This window comes from Lutjanus erythropterus, chromosome 15 (genome assembly GCF_056507025.1).
Source record: "Lutjanus erythropterus isolate fLutEry1 chromosome 15, fLutEry1.hap2, whole genome shotgun sequence".
NCBI classification, from domain to species: domain Eukaryota; kingdom Metazoa; phylum Chordata; class Actinopteri; order Lutjaniformes; family Lutjanidae; genus Lutjanus; species Lutjanus erythropterus.
This window is the reverse complement of record NC_139331.1, coordinates 10,044,247-10,063,461: the sequence shown is the minus strand read 5'-3', so window position 1 is coordinate 10,063,461 and position 19,215 is coordinate 10,044,247. Positions and strand designations below refer to the sequence as shown.

At 38.5% G+C, this 19,215-nt stretch overlaps 2 protein-coding genes across 2 annotated transcripts; one reads left to right on the top strand and one right to left on the bottom strand.

Moving 5' to 3' along the window:
• Window positions 1-205: 205 nt before the first annotated feature.
• On the bottom strand, window positions 206-10,758 carry ints9 (integrator complex subunit 9). Its single transcript, XM_084736862.1, has 17 exons — window positions 10,635-10,758; window positions 10,068-10,195; window positions 9,891-9,951; window positions 8,848-8,910; window positions 8,522-8,661; window positions 8,153-8,239; window positions 7,780-7,900; window positions 7,425-7,559; window positions 6,795-6,906; window positions 6,497-6,677; window positions 5,847-5,907; window positions 4,714-4,885; window positions 4,470-4,594; window positions 2,572-2,739; window positions 2,184-2,282; window positions 1,661-1,798; window positions 206-907 (listed from the first exon to the last, which is right to left on the bottom strand). The coding sequence occupies exons 1-17, from the start codon at window positions 10,641-10,643 to the stop codon at window positions 731-733; spliced, it is 1,977 nt and encodes a 658-aa protein (XP_084592988.1). The 5' UTR covers window positions 10,644-10,758; the 3' UTR covers window positions 206-730.
• A 697-nt stretch (window positions 10,759-11,455) lies between these two features.
• Window positions 11,456-18,897, top strand: pla2g7 (phospholipase A2, group VII (platelet-activating factor acetylhydrolase, plasma)). Its single transcript, XM_084737926.1, has 11 exons — window positions 11,456-11,833; window positions 12,335-12,462; window positions 13,224-13,374; window positions 14,331-14,424; window positions 14,539-14,607; window positions 15,816-15,987; window positions 16,425-16,538; window positions 17,683-17,774; window positions 17,958-18,128; window positions 18,249-18,397; window positions 18,508-18,897. Exons 1-11 carry the CDS (start codon window positions 11,770-11,772, stop codon window positions 18,606-18,608), a joined length of 1,305 nt encoding a protein of 434 aa, XP_084594052.1. The 5' UTR covers window positions 11,456-11,769; the 3' UTR covers window positions 18,609-18,897.
• The last annotated feature ends 318 nt before the right edge of the window (window positions 18,898-19,215 follow it).

Genomic DNA, 19,215 nt, shown 5'->3' with positions numbered 1-19,215 from the left:
AAACTGCCATGAGATCTGGATTAAACTTGCAAACGCCATTTTGAGAGTAACAGAAGTTGAATTATGTGAATTTATGTGGAATTATGATGTGGCGTTTCTCACTTCCTCTTTTGGAAAACTCCAGCTCAAAACTGATTTCTGCTTTTCACTACAGTATCTTCCTTGATGAAGAGGATGCAGTGGTGAAAGACTCACTGAGATGATCTTTACCATGTTTGAAATTTTTTTTATTACAAAATACTATTTTACAAAATATAATGGACTTACAGTAGAACTACTGTAAATGTTACTAACTAAATGGAAGCCCGTTTCTGACAATGTGATTTAAAAAAAAAAAAAATCCTGCAAGTCATGAGAAATCTCAAAATAATGAAGCCAGTATTTCAAAAGAATTAGTTTTTCAAACAATCATGAGAATTTTTTTCAAAATGAGTTAGTATCTTCAAATGTCTTTGTATTATGTCAAGATAATGAGGATTTTTCAATAAGTTTCTCATTATTGAGACACTAACTCATTATTTTGAGTTCTCATCATAATGACTTACAGGATCTATTTTATTTCATTGAATTGGCAGAAAGAGGCTTCTATATGTTGCAGTATTAAATACGACTGAGGCAAAGACAGTCCGGTTCACAGCTCTTCATCATTACCTCCCCCCTCCACAGTCCAGTACAGAAATGCTGTTAAAAATAACGTAAGGAGGAGGAGGAGGCCTGAGTGGGATTCAGGTCAGAGCTTCTGTAGGAAGCGGAGCACCAGGTCTCGCAGTGTGGTTCGCAGGGGCTCGTTGTTGTCACAGACGATGTGTGTCCCATCCTCCTCTAGCTGAATCAGTGTGTCCTCCGTCTGCAGATGCAGGATGTGTCCGTCTGCCGTCTCCTCCACTTTGACTTCTGTAATACCATGCTGAATGAAATGGAATGGATAAATAAAGGGAGAAATTATAGACAATTTTTTTTCTGCAAGTCATTCATCAATGGGTACAAAAATGCACAAGGCCTGTGTGAATTTAAGATTTGTGTCATGCAAAAATAGAGGAAAGTAAAAAAAAAAAAAAAGAATAATTCTGAAACATCCAGAATAAAGTTGAATTATCGCAAATAAGAATTCGGTCAAAACGTTGAGAGTAACAAAATGATGAGAATGACGTTGAAATTTTGGGAATAAAGTAAAACTTAAGTGGCACACAAGAAAATATAAATCAGGGGAGGAGGATTGGTTTTTATTTTGCATTGTAAGTAAGTCAAATGTTGGGAATTAAGCACAAAAATAACTGTCATTTTCAACATTTAGACTTTATTCTGAAAATGGAAAACAAAATTTTTATTTGTTTTCCTTATGCCTGGCACGTCTTCTCTCACAGGTATGGCGTTACCTTCTACTAAAAAAGTAGGGAGCACGCCCTTGTAATAATTATAAAATCAATCTAAGCCATTTTTATTATTTTAAATCTCTGCCCTCTGCTATTAAAAAACTACTAATCCCAACGATGTTATGCATGAGGAGACTGTAATGTCAGATGGGCTGAGATTCAAGGGCGTACTCATCTCCTTTGGGAAAACTAAAGACACATCAAATGAAGGGACAACGACAAGTACAGAAATTAGGCTGTCATATTAACAGTGTTAAGGTTCCCACAGCTGTCTGCACATTTCACACCTTTTGCAACGTGACCAGGAAAGCTTCCAGGGGCACCGCTCCACTCAGCAGGGGTTTAGGAGCCAGCACTACAGGAGGCTCCTCTATTACCCGCTTCCTCTTCTTGCTGGGGGGTACTGGAGGGGGTTTAGGTACCGACTGGCAACACAGGAGAGGGAAAAACTTCAGTTTGTGCCAAAGATTAAGGGATAGTTTTTATCCTTTGAAGTGAAGTCATAGGCGGTACTCATCCAGTCAGTGTATTATTAACTACAGTAGATGGGTAATGGCACATGCCCAGTTTAGAGGAACAGCAGGAGCACCGGTGAAGGAAGCAAAGCAATGTGCTGCTGTGGACAGGGTCAGCAACTAAACAGATTTTAGACTTCTGTGCTGGTGCTCCTCTTTGCTTCTTCAAACTGCGTGCCGACTTTCATGTTACTGCAGGTAATACACTGTTCATGGATAAGTAACTCATACAACCCCACTTCAAAAAGGGAGAACTATCCCTTTAAGCCATATTTACCATATACCATAGATTCACCTGCAATGTGTGTTTGTTGTCCTTGGAGTGCAGCACTGCAGACACGGTTGCCAGGGAGATGCCAGGTTTAATCTCAGAGGGCACCAGGGAGTTGGCCAGCTAAGAACAGAAGCATCTGACTCTTAGACGTGAAGACTGGCCACCTGTTCTCTGACAGGAGCTACAATATTTCCATAAAACATTTCTCTCTTTAATTTCTGACAGTGTCTTATACACCATATGTCACCGTCTCCTACCCACACATGAGAGTTTAAAGTCTGTTCTCACCATCTGTTTCCAAAGGTACTGATTTTATCTTTAATTTAAAACTGTCAACTCAGTCTGTTAGGCTCCTTTTAAGCAGACAAGTTGAAGAAGAATATATTCATAGCCACGAGTTCAAGCTCACCTCGGGCAGGATGTAGATGCGTTCATAACGGCGCCTGAAGGGCAGGTTGAGCACAGAGCAGCGTCTGTAGGGCATGGGAGGGGGCTGCAGCTCCAGCATCAGATCAGAGCGGTGGGACTGGGTCAGTGGAGGTTGGGTGTACTGCTCTGGGCACACCACATGGAGGGGCTGCAGGAGGGGAGGACAGAAGACAGCAATCAAATAGTCCTTTGAGATATCAAAAGCAGCTTTTACTCACATTTGCTGTATCATGTTCTAAACTGATCCTGCTTTTATGAAGATAGTCAGTTTTAAATTAAGGCTGCATAAAGAGTTCTCATAACTCTTGTAAAACAACAGCACTGGAAGAGAGAGAGACTGAGCAGCTGCTTTGCACCTTAAGAAAAAAGCAATAAAATGTGGTTTAAGTATTTTATATTGAGAATTTTTTAAGGGAGTCATTGTCTTCAAATAACCACTACTGCTGATGAAAATCTGATGCTCACAGTGAGGAACTACACTATAGTTTTTTTTTTTTCATACCACGTCTTGCCACAGTTGGAAACTTCCTTTCTCCTCTCTGACAAATCATCTGGTATTTCCCAAGTTTCCCTGGAAATTACAGCAACTAACAACTACAGCCAGACAGATGTATCGATGGATCAATATAATTTGCTGTTATTGGCCTATGACACCTATATCATTCAGATAACTGATGATTTCTCTGGGTTTGAACATACGGGATAATGCAAGTACATATTTCAAAATATATAACATAGCATAAGATAGGTTTGGTCATTATTAGACATTTTAATGCAGAAATGCTACATATTAGGGTTGAATAATGTGTATTCCTTGACTCATTTAAAATGAAACCTGTCGACAACTATGGCAAAGACTCATCAAGGTGTTTAATAGTCTTTACTCTAACCATGACATGATGATTGATTGGACGTTGTCTGTGGTTACCTGATGCTTTCAAATTTTCACAGATACAACACAAAATAAAAACGTCTATCAATATGTCCACCAGCCAAATGGCTAGTGAATGCTCAAATTTGACCAGCCACTCAATAGCTTACCATTGTTTCACTGGCTGGTGAGACAAGCAAATCTACCTGGACACTTGCACACTTTACCAGCATTTGACTAGTGGCTTGTGCCAAATTTGGTCCCTGTATCAGTGGCATCCTGAAGACAAATCTATAAGATCTGTGGGTAACAAAAACTGTAATGCTGATGCAGCTTATGAAACAACAGTTGCGTTATCTCTGTTTGCAACAGATTTGTGGTTTCCTTTAATATTGCTGATGATCTGACATTAGCTTATGTGCAGACTTTTGCACAGATGAAAACTTGTGCTGTCTGCAGCATGTGGTCACAACTGCCTCCTGAAATGACACAATCACATGCTGCAAATTAAAGAACAAGACTATGCTGCTCTGTGAGCTGTGACGTATTCTGTGATGAATTCCCCGCTGCTCTGCCCAGAATGCTGATCTAGCATTGTTATGGTACCTTGTTTGTGTCTCAGTCTTTTAGTTTGCTTGTTTCACCCACAGGACTGCTACTGACTCAGTGATTATTGGCTTGTTGCACAATTCTGCCCTTACCAGTGTTGTGTATAAACAATAAAACCCAAGAGGAAGCCATGTCTGAGCTGGACACATTGATGGTTTTTGAGCCATTATCTCACTCTATTTCCCAACTGTCAAATTCATTGTGGAAAAAAAATAGATCCCTTTTACAAGCTCATGCTTCTAAAAAAAAAAATCAGTTCATGTAGGTGCAGTCAATTCACCACAGTTCTGCTTATTTCACTTTCAACCCCCTGTAATTGGTAGAGAAAATGTGCTAACAGTTCATTTACCATATTCATGACTGGGATGGTCACATGACAAACATGTTTTTGTCAATACCTGGACTTCTTTGAGCAGCTTTGACACTTGGTGGAAGTTGAGTCGTGTGTCAATGGGACAGTAAACACACTTCATGGCCAGTGGCTGGTAGGGAGCCAGAGCATCCAGGTAAGAAAAGTCTGGCTCTAATGGTTAGAGAGAAGTCACAGAGGCTTTTAGAGGCAGAGTATTTGATTTAGGATGACATCGTTTCATTAATGTCAAGTGTATGGCATTGGAGTGCTTGTAATAAAGTCGGAGGTACCAGTAAAGATGATGGTGTTGAGGCTGGATTTGCCCCACAGCTCCATGAAGTGAACCACGTCCCCAAAGCGCAGAGACGGGTGACCGGTGAACACCACACACGGCTGACGGAACTCGCTGCTGAAGTCTCCGTGGATACTGGGGTAGTGCTTCAGCTTGTTGGTCTGAATCAGCTGAAACAACAACGCAGGAAATTTCAGAGAAAAGTTGACATTATGTGTTCCTGTACATTCACTCAACCAGCTCAATATACTCAAAACACTAGAGGCTGAACATACAGTAGTATTAGGAGGAACAATTCTGATCAATATATTGGCCAATATTCTTTGTAAAGAATATAATATACAGTATACAGAATATATACACATTGTCAAAAATTACATCAGCACCACTGAAATAATAAACTTTCACTTTCACATTAATAATTAGAAATAACTATTAATAGAAAAACACAAATAGAGCAAAATATAGGTATACTGAATAAGGAAAATGATCAAATATAAGCCTCCCTACAAAGTTAACAAATAAAAAACAATCTGCATTATGTTCTGTTACAAAAAAAAATTTTCATATCAGCACATATCAGTCAGCATATATGCCAATAGTGATACAGCTGTTACAAGCCAATATTGGCCCAAAAATATTGGTCAACCAATATATTATATATAATATAATATTACTGAGGATGGATTTCTTGCACAGTTTAAGTAGAAAACAAGACTCCTATTTCTGATGGGATACATCAAGTCATTATCTTCTGAGGCTGAACACACTGACAGCGGTAAAAATAAAACGTTGTTCATTGCCCACTGTTACATTTGACAAAAATATTTAAGTTATTCCTGGTTACAGGTTTTTTAATTTAATGATTATTCTGATTAGCTGAGCCCTGTTTTATTAAAGTATTTGACTGATTCAGGGTTTCCCCAAAGTAAAATGCTGCTCCCATGCAAAGGCTGATTAACATAAAATGTAAACGAGAACATACTTTCCAAATGTAGTTGTTAACAAACTAGTATATCTATGGGTAAATGGGTGCTCATCTGCTAGCAGATAATCAGAATTCACGGCTCTCCACTATCTCTGAATGCAGCTTAGTTCTCCTCTGGTAAGAAGTGCAGCAACAAGACTGACCTCTGCATGAGGAAATGGAGGCTCTGGAAGATACACCTTGGATTGTTTGTTGTGGCAAAGCCTGAAATCAGAAAAAAAACATCTAATCAGATTAACCTTGGAGAATAATCAAAAGGTGGCTGAGAACCAGCATATTATCCTTTTTTGACTGTATCTGCATGCCTTTAAACTAAAAAAAAAAAAAACAATCTGTTTCATAGAAATGACTTTTGTTTGCCGCAATGCACCATTCTGGCAGAAATTTATAATCAGAACACAGTCACTGCACCGCTGCAGTCAACAACAGTAAATGTCTGACCACACTAACACTGGCTGTTGCATCTGCACCGTTTTGAATGTGTAATGAATCACAGGCAAAACCTTAAGCTCTCTCGAGCAACACTGTGTGAACTGAAGCAAACAAAATGTATTAAGTGACATATTAATGGATTTTTCTGCAAACATTGGTGTTAATTTCCTAAAAGCTGAAATATTGCCTAAGGAGTAAACAGCTGTTCTAAATGACACTATCTGCTACCATATGGTTAGTTTTTTCATAATCCATCACCATATTTGTATCATTTAATTTTCTTTCATTGTTGCTTTCCTTTTAAGGTGCTGTACAATGACAGATTAATAAAATCAGGGAATATGAATGAAAAGCTTCTCACCACTCAGCAAAGATCTGAGAGAATTCCAGCGAGCTGTTGGCGACGGGCGAGATGAAGTAAAAGGGTGTGGTCCCCAGGTTGGCGCTCTCGATGAACTGGTACAGACACTCCAGCAGGTCGTATATTACCCCTGAGGAGTAGCACGGCACCAGCACGTTGCCTCCTGCTCGAATCGTCATGGCTACAGCCACAAAAAATTGGGAAAAAAAATCATCAATCACTTTAAAGTTTCTAATTCCATTTGTCATACCTACCATAGGATTTGATAATTTTCAACAGACATTTAACTTGAGCCTACCAAGGTTGCTGCAGAATTCTCCCAGCATGCCATCTGGGTTGGCGGTGGGCATCTGGGTGAGGCCTGTCAGAATTAGAACGTCGCTGTTCTTCAAGGAGCTTTGGTCCATCGGCTGAGAGAAGACGAGAAGGGATACTTAAATTTATAACCAGTCCTGTGAAAAGGCTTCAGTGACAACACTCACATAGATCACTTTCCTAAAGCTCTTTTTTAAGGATGCCCTTATTCTCCTATTCCTATCCTGATTCTTCTATTGAACAGAGAGGCCAGAATATATTTACAACAATCAAATACTTTCTAAATGATTGAAATAAGTCTTCAGTAAACAACACCGTCAATTTCTGCCTTGTCATTCTGTATTGTATCGTGGAACAAACAAGAGAGCTTGTTTTCCCATTTTCTACAGTCATAACTGACAAAAACTGATGATTGAAAACTGGAATACAGTAAGAGGCTTTGATCATCTTTACAGTTCAGAGAGCATTTACTGATCTAGCATGTTAATTTAACTACATTTTATATACATAAACCTAAAGTCAAGTCAAACATTAGTATCACAGTCTTGATCACTGCAGGTTTTACCTCAGGCTGCATGTATAACTTCCTCTAGCGTTAGGCTAGTTGACCAACCTGTGGGTGTGTGGTGAGGAGGGATGAACCAGACACATAGGAAACCTTCTCATGATGAGACTGGATGATCCAGTTGGAACTGCCCAACGAGTAACCAGAGCTTAAGGGGGAAATCTGTACAGCTCCAAATAACTCCTGGAGAAAGAAATAAAGAAGTTGTCACTATGAGGGGAAAAAAAGCAGAAATAATAGATACAGGTATTTTACTAATATGTATTAATCCTGCACTCACATTGTACTATTGTGTACATTGTGTATCTAACTTGATAAACTATATCAACTGTTGACTAACATTTGTCTCAGTGTCAGTGTTGTACGGCTGTGCAGATAGTGACGGAGAAAAAGAGGTTCTTACCACTTTCTGTGAGTAACCCACAAGTTGTACTTTGCTGAGGGCAGAGTTGACCTCCTGCATACTGTAGCATCGCTTCCACGTCCACACGTCTACTGCATCCTTCAGAGGTCCAGGGAGCATTCTAATACAATAAAATCATTTGTATATTCTTATTATATTGTATTATGTTAAATGCATCTACAAAAGTGACTGAAAGTAAAATGCAAATTAAGATAAACAGAAACAAGCAGAGAATTACAGGTAAAGCGCTATGTTATGTTTAATTTTATATTTCAAAATAAAACTATATTTTCAAATGTAGAAGTTTATATTTTGAAATAAATATTTTTCACAACCACCCACTAACACTCTTGTATGTTTTCAGTTTGCCTACCTTTGTATTTCCTTATTTTTCCAGCAGGTGGCAGACTGGGCTTTGGGAACTCTCTCCATGAAGTTCACCAGTTCCTCCATCAAGAGTCTGCAGAAAATAACATCAAGAATCATAATTTTTTACATTAATGAAACCAAAGTCGTTTGTTTCATGATCCAACAGCAGCCAGAGTTTATTTTCCTGAGATGACATTTTAAAAATTAAACTCTTAAAACACAATATTTAATTTAAAACAGTTGTTTTTCCAGTTGGTTTTATCTGTTTTTACAAAACCATGAAAAAAAACAGGTGTTAAAATATTGGGCATATTTCCCACTAAATTAGTATGAAAGAAATCTGATCAAGTTTTAAATCCTGCTATCTCCTTACCTTCCGATCTGCAGGGTGGGTTCTGTAGCGTACACTGTCCCAGTGAAGCCTGTGTGTTCAGTGATGTAGGGCAGAGCCATCATACAGTGGTAGTTGGAGATCAGGATGACATCAATGGTAGACAGATCAAGCAGTTCTCTCTGGGGCCAATATAAAAAAGGACGGTTTATTTAGACAAGATATGCATTATTATTCAAAGTAAAGTATTTATTGTAACAAGCATTATAATTTCTTGCAGCAAAACTTTTCATCTCAAGCATCTGACTGATGTCAAAAGCAAGACTAAATAAATATGCTGTGTGTGTGGTCTGTGTGGTTTAGTTAACCTCAGGGAGACAGAACTCTGGCTGTGAGTCCACAAACACTCTTCCTGCACATTCCTTCAGCTCCTGTAAAGATAGAAAGACATACTGTGTTTACTTTTATAGCTCTCACATTTTCACTTTCCAGACAAAAACAAACAAACAAAAAAAAAAACTTGAGGCAATCTCAAAAAGCAACACTGCACAAATTTTTCACCTGCATGTTCCCCTATTCTAGCGGCTATTTATTTGAGTGTTTTTTTTTCATTGGTTATTCTCAATGTTTACATTTTTAGAGCCTTTAGTACTTATATTGTGTTTGTCTACTGTCTGTGTTGTTTACAAATGTGTGTTATGATTAGGGATGTGCCAATCTGATACTCGGTATTGGTATTGGTCTGATACTGGCTGAAATCACTGGATTGGATATCATGAGGAAAAAAGTACAGTCTGATACAAGCCATTAGTCTTAACTGTCATGTACAGGCTAAACAAAATTTTGAGTAGCATGCCGTTAAGAGAGATGTGTCACAGTAACACAGATCTGTTGCTTGAACAATAACTAGAGCATGAGTGAGTTGTCATGTCGGTCGTGTGGAATTATTTTTATTATATGTTATTCTATAATTATATAATGTAGTTACATTTCATTTTGAATGTTTGACTGGTGCTGATGAATCAAAAATGCTGCTGAAAGTTCTGTGTGTGAAAATGTTGAACTTAAAAGAAGCAGAAGTAGTTCTTCATTTATGGGAGTAGAATATTTGTTTTTAAGAAAAGCAAAATAAGTTTATCGGTGAAAATGTATTATAAACAGTTTCACTGTTTGAGAGAGGGAAAAATACGGTATTGATTGGAATTGGTATTGATTAAAGCTGTGGTATCAGTGTCAGTAACAAAAAGTGGTATTTAGCCATGTCAAGTCAACATTGATTTGTCTTTTACTGCAAGTCAAATCTACCTACAGGCACCAATCAAGTAACCTGAATCTCAGTAAATTCAAATTCAAGTTCAGATACACGTTAAAAACTTTGTGAATGAAATCCAATAAAAACAGCCTCTCATACCTTTTCCAGGTTTACTGTTCCATCTTTAGAGACCCAACCAGGCAACTTGGAGAGTCTTGGACTGAAACAGAAAAAAAAAAAAGAAAATTCTGGCTCATAATAATGGCAACTCTACCAACCATGAATAAATTAATTAATTAATTAATAAAGGCACTGCCACTGATGCCAGTGACTCACCTGTGCACTAGAGGAAGGGGCAGGAAGTTGAGAACAGAGGTGGTGTCTAACCCACAGTCCAGCATGATAGTGGTAGATTTGAACTTGAGAACATTGCAAGGCAATGTAGGATGACCAGACAAACAATACTGAAATAAATGGAAGAAAATTCATTAAGAAATAAACTGACTGAGCCAACAACACAGTGCATGACAAATAGAATTGATGCAGGATTAACAGGACATCATCGTCAGTCCAGGCAAGAGATGCTGTCACCCCCACACACACACTGCTGTAACGCTAGCCTCACTGCAGCAGAGTACCCTATTTACCAACATAACTTTAAACAATTAAGTCAGTATTTTCGTTCAGAACGGCCTGCATATTAAATAGTTTATATAACTTAATTGTTAGCTGCCTAGTTAACGTTAGACACAGTGAATGAAACTGGACCGAACAGTGCTGTTAGCTGCTAAGCTAGCAGAGAAGCTCTAACTAAACATACCCTGAACCACTTAGTAATTCATTATTATGATAAGTTGAGGTTGACTTGGCTACATTAATTCTGCTAACAAGCTGTTTACTCACCAACTTCATTTTCAGCTCTTCCAAAGGTTGATAAGATAGTTTAAAGTAGTCAGCTTGGCTAACACTGCATCCTTGTACAGTGTTGTTCGGGACTCATTTCAGTTGCTCTGTTGCTGTGGCCTCTGCTCTCTACTGCCCTCTATAGACGTGGAGCGTTTCATAAATGGTCGTATGTAGAAGGGAACCCCAGGCCCGCAAAATATCTCGCGAGAGTGATCATTCTATTCAAAAACCACGATCTTTCCTTAACCCTCATCAAGTGTGTTCTGTCCCTAGACCTAAACACTTTTTTAATCACAGTTTTGTCACATTTTAATCATAATTAGTATATACAGAATGCACAATAAAAAACAGCGCTTAGAAATCTCGCGAGAGTTTCTCAAATCAAGAGTTCCCATCGACGTATGACCTTAAGTCACAGTACAGCGTATAAAGGCGGGTCAAATGCGCCAAAACACAGAAGAAAAAAAAACAAGGCGCGTTTGTTTGTCTGTCAGAGCGCTAAAGAGAAAACTGCCTCTCACAAAATGCTGATAAAAAATCAATACAAGCGCCGATAATTGCTGTCAACAAATGCACGTGCCCATAGAGTGCAGGGCTGTCAGTCAGTCTCGCTTTCAGATCAGAGACATACATAGATCAGCTCACATAGTTTTGTGAGGACATACCTATAGATACACATACTGTAATTATGATAATAACATGAGCTTGGTGACCTTTAATTATATTTTAAACGTAGGTGACGTCACTGTACGTTAAGTTTAAGTCAGAGGGGAGTTTTTAGGCAGTGAGGGGTGAAGGGGGCGCTGCTACAGGACGTCGAAGTAACACTTTTCATTTACTACTCTGATGTAGCACCTCCCATGCTAGTGGTGGCTAGCTAACTCCAATATCAACGACCTGTTAAACCCCTCCCAAGTGACAGCCAGCAGTGGTTAATCTCGAGTAAAGTGAAAAGAGTTCCGTGATGATGTGTAAGGGAAGGTAATGTTGCGACAGTGATGTAGTAACAGTTGCACAGACCTACTTCTGTATCCCCGACAGACCTTACTCGTTTAATAGCTACATTTCTTGTGGCTAACAGCTAACCAGAAGATAAACCAGCGTTAGCTCACTTTTGGAACTACTGAAGTCGATGCTTTCTCATGGAGGACTTATACAGTTATTAGTCAAGAGGATTTACGAGTGGACAAGGACAGGTAAGGTAGAGGCTGAAACGCCATTGTTTTATTGACAGCGCACACATGTTAATGTCCTCTACAGCTAGATGACCTGTACGGTTACGTCTGGTTGTTAACATCCAAACGTGAACTTTGGCACAGTCAGTCACTTCTGCTGAAGATAGTTAAACAGTTACAGTACTGCTATAAGTTGAGTCAATTTTATTTTGTTTCTGCTTGATCAAACATTCAAAGCAGGAGTCTAATTTGTCACCGTTAAATTAAGTTATTTATTTTGCCCCAACAGAAGAAGAAAATGACTAATATTGAAAAGTATTTAGAGTGTTCGAATTGAGTTTTGTTCATAATCTGCTGACATTTAAAAATGAACTGCCTGGAATCAGCAGTTTGGCTGTGCAGAAATAGTGTCTGTTTTTGTGTCAAGTCATGTTGTATCCATCATGACTGTCATTCATCCCTGTTAGTCACCATCGTTGCTTCATGAGTGTTTTATCTAACAAGTGTGTCTTTGTTTGACAGACCAGAGGAGGTACACGCTCGGTTTCTTCACCATGGGGAACGCCTGCAGTAATCATCTTGGGATCCCTCCAGCCAAGGGCCCCCATGCTGTGGGATGCACTGACTTCATGATGGATCACACTGCACAGGTAAAAGCAAAAAAAAAAAAAATCATTTATTTAACCAGAAATGTCTCATTGAGATGCAGTAACTTTTCTGCCAGGGAATCCTGGTCAAGACGGTCAGCAAAACATTTAGATTAAATGTTGTTAAGAAATTAACTGTTTAAAAATTAATCAACCAATAGTGTATGTTTTGTGTACCATTTTTCCGGGGCTCACATGTTTTCAAAGGGTTTGGTTTGATCTGCCTTGGTTGTCTAGAAATGGCAGCAGTTAGTGCCCTATTTCACATTATTTTGTATGTTTGGTAATTTATGAATAAAGACAGGTGGACAAAAAGCAGCCATTTTGAATCAGAGCCTTATTATTTTATTATTCTAATAATGTTTCACAAAACTGATGTGCCACTAGAATTGTTTAAATTAACCTTGAAAATGAGACAAAGTTATTTGACTTTGGGTTACTCTTATTAGTCATATTTGATTAATAATCAACCATTTCAACTATTGGTTACAGAAAATGCAAATCTTTGAAAATCCTAAATCAAAGAAAAAGGTTTCAAGCAGCAAGATGACAGATACAAGACATCATTCAACATACCAAAACACACGAAACAGATGTAATAATATACAGAGATCAGGGGCTAAAAAGAAAAAAACTTTTTTGCTAAATGCTTGATGTCAGTGTAACAGACGGTTTTCTTTTCAAAAGATTTTTGTAAATGTCAAATAAGAAAAAGGCAGTAGTATTTGTGTGGGCTTCTATGTTTTGTCTTGTCTCGTTTCCAGGGCAGCTTCTTCCGGCTTTACTATCCTTGTCAAGAGACTGAGAAGGCAGAAAAACCAGACTGGGTCCCGTGCCGAGAGTATTTTAACGGTCTGGCAGACTTCATGAAAATCAACAGGACTCTCAGTGAGAGGATTTTCAACTACCTCTTTGGTAATTTAACTTCAATTTCAGATCTGTTTTGTACAAGTGTGTTCTGTTTAAATGATTCTTTCTAGGATCATACTAGGGTTTTTTTGGCATCGATAAATCAATATATCAGCCAACCCCGTACTGGTCTGTCACAGCTATACTGGTCTGTATGGGTATCAGCAGAGATGTTGTCTGATATGCACAGATATTTAAAGTTTTTTTTTAAACACAACATAATGTAGATAGTCTTATTTTATTAGCTTTATAGGCAGCATTTTCTGTATATTTGATCCCCTTCTGAATTAAATTTTATATACAAAGTCAGAATAAGGATCAAATATATTTGTTTATTTATTTATGATAATTAAATATACTAGTGAAAGTGTACTGTTTCAGTGCCCTGATGTCATTTTAGACAATAATGTTTAAAAACCACAATTGAGGGATCATTTAAGAAATAAAAAGTATAAAGAATTGATATTGGATTTTTTTTCTCCTCTCTAATATTAGTATTGGCCCCACAAATCCAGTATTGTTTAGCCACAAAATCTAATGTAGTTTCTGTTACTCCTTAAAATCTTTAGGTATGTCACTGTTTTAGATTTTCTTTCACTAAATCAACTCAGAAATTTCCTTGCATCATATAATTATTGTAGTTGTGTCATAGTTTCACAATTCTGGCAAGACTTATTAAATCAGTCTGCACCTTCAACTGCACTACCAACAGTGAAAGCAGAAATGATGTCCACTACGATTATGAATAAGCTTTCACTGGTAAGTTTCAATTCTGCAAGGTAATGTTGACAGTGTATAAATATATGAGAACCAGCAGGTGAAATGTAGGAAAATCCTACGACGCAACAGCATGATTTGGGAAATATTCATCAGTAATATAAAGTCTCCATAATTTCTAGTAAACTGTAAAATGTGAAAAAACTGCTGTTGTGCTTTAAAAAGTTTGTGCTTCTTCATTTCAGGGTCCTTTAAAATCCCAGCCTACTTGGATGCTCCATTTAAATCAAATGTAAAATGTCCTGTGATTATCTTCTCCCATGGCCTCGGAGCATTTAGGTACACACACTCAGTCAGAACGCTGCTGCAGTATTTCATCATTGTAATTGGAAGTTATATACACTTATCACCTGTTATAAATGCTGTAACCGGCATCTCCTTGGTGTTTCCTAGGACTTTGTATTCAGCTATATGTGCAGAATTGGCCTCTCAGGGCTTCGTTGTGGCGTCTGTAGAACACAGGTATGTGTCCTTTTTTTTTAAATTGGTTACACTTTGAGCTTATTTATAATATTCATGTTGATGTCAGGGTTTATTTCATTAAATCACAACAGACAAATCAGAATTGGAGGACACCTGAAGAGCAGTAATTTAAACAGACCAATTTTTTAAGCTATCATGTATAGAAGCATTGAACTGTATTCAAACAGACTGGCTGAGGATGTGTGCACTGAAAAAGTGAAACAAATAACGGAAAGGCCACGTGGCAGTTGGAGGAAATTCTAGTTGAACGTTGGCCAAGCAAACAATAACAGAGTTCTCCTCTGCAAGCGGCTGTCTGTTTATGTGTGGAGTAGGAGTGGAAAGAGTGTGCAGACAATGGTACGAACCAGGTCATCACATTTCTTTTCAGTATAGAGACAAGGGGAACATATGGAGATGAACATAATGGCCACGGTTCGTCTGTCACTCTGTGGATTGAAGTGGTGCTCCGCTGAATTTTAGCAGCTGAAGCCACAGAAAAAAGGCATGTGGCGGTGTTGTGACATAGTTTATATGTGTGACATGAGACAGACTTTGTTTCACGTGCCTGTATTGACGGTCAGAGGTCAGTCCAGACGCTCAGTCAGTGGTGTTTTTGTCACACAGTCTCAGACCAAAACAGAACAAAAACAATCATAAGAGTGTCCGTTTTTGACACCAATGTTTGAAGACTGAACAGTTCATTATTGTTATTCATTTATTAGATTATTGATCTGCAACCTAGATACTGCTCCTTTTTTCTTACTCACTCAAAACAGGATATTGTAAGCTATATCATATTAACCTTTTATTTCAACTTTTTACTCAGTTTTGTTTAAGGCAAAACTCCCAAATACATCCAAATACTAGTTTAAAAAAGTCAAATTTCACCTCAAAATCAAAAATACGTATTTTTCCTCTTACCTGTGGTGATATTAATCTATTTAGTTTAGATGCGAGTTGCTGAGTTTTGGAGGTATCAGCCATAGAGATGTCTGCCTTTTCTCGAATATAATGGAACTAGATGGCACAGCTTTATTCAAGAACTGCTCACACACCAGTATCATCTAAGAACTATTTTCTGTCTACCAAACTTAACCCAAAGATCATATCTTTAAAAAAATCTCAGGTTTTAAGATTTTTCCTTTGGCAGTTAGCTTTTGACTCATTCTGATTTTGCACAATTGTGTGTTTCTTTTTTCACACAGGGACCAGTCAGCCTCAGCTACATATCATTTTCGTGAGAAGTCAGAGTCCGAGAGGGAAAATGACCATGCGGCACGAACGTCTGGCTCAGCGCAAGACAACATGGTCAGAGAGTGGATGTACTATAGAGCTCTGCAGCACGGAGAGAGTGAATTCCCTCTCAGAAATAAACAGGTAAGAAAAAAAATCTACATGCTGTGCTTTAGGAGCTAACATTCACACAATGACGTGGCATATTTGAGTCACCAGTCATTGTATAAAAGAGGAGGTGGAGGCGTTACTCCTCTTTTATACAGTGTGGGTTTGGCGTTGGTGGAAGCTGGATTGCACAACATCTGAACTTCACGTTCACTAACTGCACAGGCTGCTGCACAACTCTGATGTTCAAATCAAACCATATCTGTGTTTACTCAGTCTTATCTCTGATCTTTTGTCTGATACGTCTCACATTTTAACTTTTAGCCTGCTACTATCTATCTTGTTTACTGCAATTTATTGTGTTGAGTACGTATTTGAAAGCCTTGGCTTTATGTAAATCGTGGCAGTGTTAGCAGTGTATGATTTTTTTTCTTTTCTCCTAAACCTGTGTGAATTATTGGTTTCATTCCCAGGTGAAACAGAGAGCAGATGAATGCATTCTGGCTCTTGACAGACTCACTGAAATCAACTCAGGGATACCAGTGCAAAATGTTTTGCAAACAAATTTTGACTGGACAACGTTGGAGGTAACCTTTTCATCAACTTTAAGTTTTGTTTTAAAATAAAAAAAAATAGCCAATAAGGCAGCAGCACACAAGATTTAGGAACAAAACAATAAAAAACTGAATTTACTACAAGACAGGAAGTGTGTGCCTTACAGAAGCTGGAGTGTGTCAGCAGGTAATACGGGATATTTTTGTGTGATGAGATTTACCTTGTTGAAGTTATTTCATTTATGTATTGTAGCCTTTTTCACAGGGAAAACTAAAAGAGACACAAGAAAAGAGAAAAACAACTTCTAAAAAGCACTTTTATATATATACATACATATATATGTACATACACACATATATATACTTTATATTGTAGTAACATTTAGCTCAATAGTAGTGCTCCTATTTGAGTAAGGTTCTATAGTGTTTACCTTAGTTATGCGCACTGTGATGTGTTCATGGTCATCATGTCAAATCTGCAAGGGCACTGAGCTGCAGGGGATAAAATGCACAATGAGACAGGTCTTAAAGTGAAAGTTCAACCCCAAAAACAAAAATTTACATTTTTCTTGTGCTTTTTCGCTTCTACCTGCGGTGCTATTTATCCATCTAGATTGGTTTGGTGTAAGTTGCCCAGTTTTGGAGATATTGGCTGTGGAGGTGCCTACTTTTTCTCAAATATAATGGAACTAACTGGCAATCAGCTTGAAGCACTCAAAGTCGTTCTCAAGAAAATCCACAGACCATGTTGTGAGCAGTTCACTGTTCAGGAGGAAGTGTGAACCTACTCATGGATGAGAGGCTCGTGTCCGTGGCAGCTCAGGATGTCAACATTACTGGCTCCCTTCTTTGTGGTGATACAGTTGGCAGGTTGGCAACAGTTGGCAGGAAACTGCTCACAAGGTCTGTTGTTTTTTCTTAAGTAACCAGGTCATGATTTCTGGGGGGAAAAAAAACATGCTCTTGATCAATCATCTCTACAGCCAACATCTCCAAAACTCTGCAACTCACACCCTTAAGCTATCTTCATGAATAAGCAGTACTACTGGTAAGAGGAAAAATATGTAATTTTGATATTCAGGTGAACTATCCCTTAAGACCTCACTCATTCCCATGGTTGTGAATTTAAATGGGAGTATTTTATTAACTGTTCTGCCTCTTGTCTCCTGGCTGACAGAACTCCATGGATCTATGTAGGATAGCAGCTATGGGTCATTCCTTCGGGGGAGCAACAGTGATTGAAGCTCTGTGCAAAGAGGTTAAATTCAAGTACGTGGATTTATAATGTACATCCATCCATGTTATCAGCACAAAATCTAGCATTACGTCCAGTGAAACTAGTATCAGAAGTGCCACCGATACCCAGTCGTCGATCTAGATATTTAAGTATTGTGTGTCCTCTTTGTATTTTGCAATAACCTCCCCTGGAAACTTTTACCTCTCTGCAATCAGGTGTGGCATTGCACTAGATGCCTGGATGTTCCCTTTAGATGACGAGATCTTTCCCCGGGTGAAGCAGCCGATCTTCTTCATCAACTCAGAGAAGTTCCAGTGGGCGGGGAACATCAGCCGCATGAAGAAGCTGGACTCAGCCCTCATACAGAGGAAAATGATCACTATCAGGTACAATGGACAGAACTGATGTTGGGTTAAATTTTAATTTGTTTACTCTTGATCGTGTAAAAATCTAGGGGGGGGGGGGGTCTTTCCTCTTGACTTTGTGATGATGTTTTCCTTCAATAGAGGAACAGTCCACCAGAGTTTCCCAGACTTCACCTTCCTGACGGGCAACTGGATCGGGAAGCTGATGAAGCTGAAGGGAGAGATCGACCCAGAGCTCGCCATAGACCTCTCCAACAAAGCAACACTAGCCTTTCTGCAACGACACCTTGGTAGGAACAAAGCACTCACCATACAGGCCCATCATTTTTACTCATTTCACTTTAAATTTTGCATTTTCTTGCGCAATTCTTAATGATGCCAATGTTCTTGGGTTTTGCAGGTTTAGAGAACAACTTTAATCAGTGGGATCCTCTCATTGATGGACAAGATGAAAACCTCATTCAAGGAACTAATATAACTGTGCTTCAGTCTGCCATCTGAACTGCCTCATATACAGTATTGCAGCAAATACGCAGGACTTCTCTGGCCATCAGCTGAAGGATTCCATCTGGTGTGTAGTCCCAAAATGTCAAGCCAGGCCTACATGGTATTTCAAGATAACATTCTGGAGTAGTAAGGGACAGGAAAGATAATCTCTACCTCACCAGCAGGAAAGATTTGTTTTTCTCAACAGGTAACACGTTTGTTCATGAGGCTTGAATGTTGCTTACCAGCAACCGAACACTTCCTCTTTTCGCTGTTAGTGAAATCTTCACTATTGCCAGTAATTTCCTAGAGAAATTATTTTAATCATTTTCATCTTTGAGTGTACATAAACCTGAGATAATGTTATTTCACACAAATACTGTACGTCTCCTTGGATATACGACTTTCCAGCTGAGACGACCTACACTATGATTGCAGTGTTATGTGATGAGACCTATAAATGAGAATCATATGCAACCAGTGGGCTTGGGAGGGATGGGTATTGTTGAAAAATACAATTGAAGACTCATGATTTTAATTAATTATCAGCCAAGGTAGCAAGCTCAATGTATCCATCCTGTTTATACAGACAGCTATATAATCAAATGAACATCATTACAAC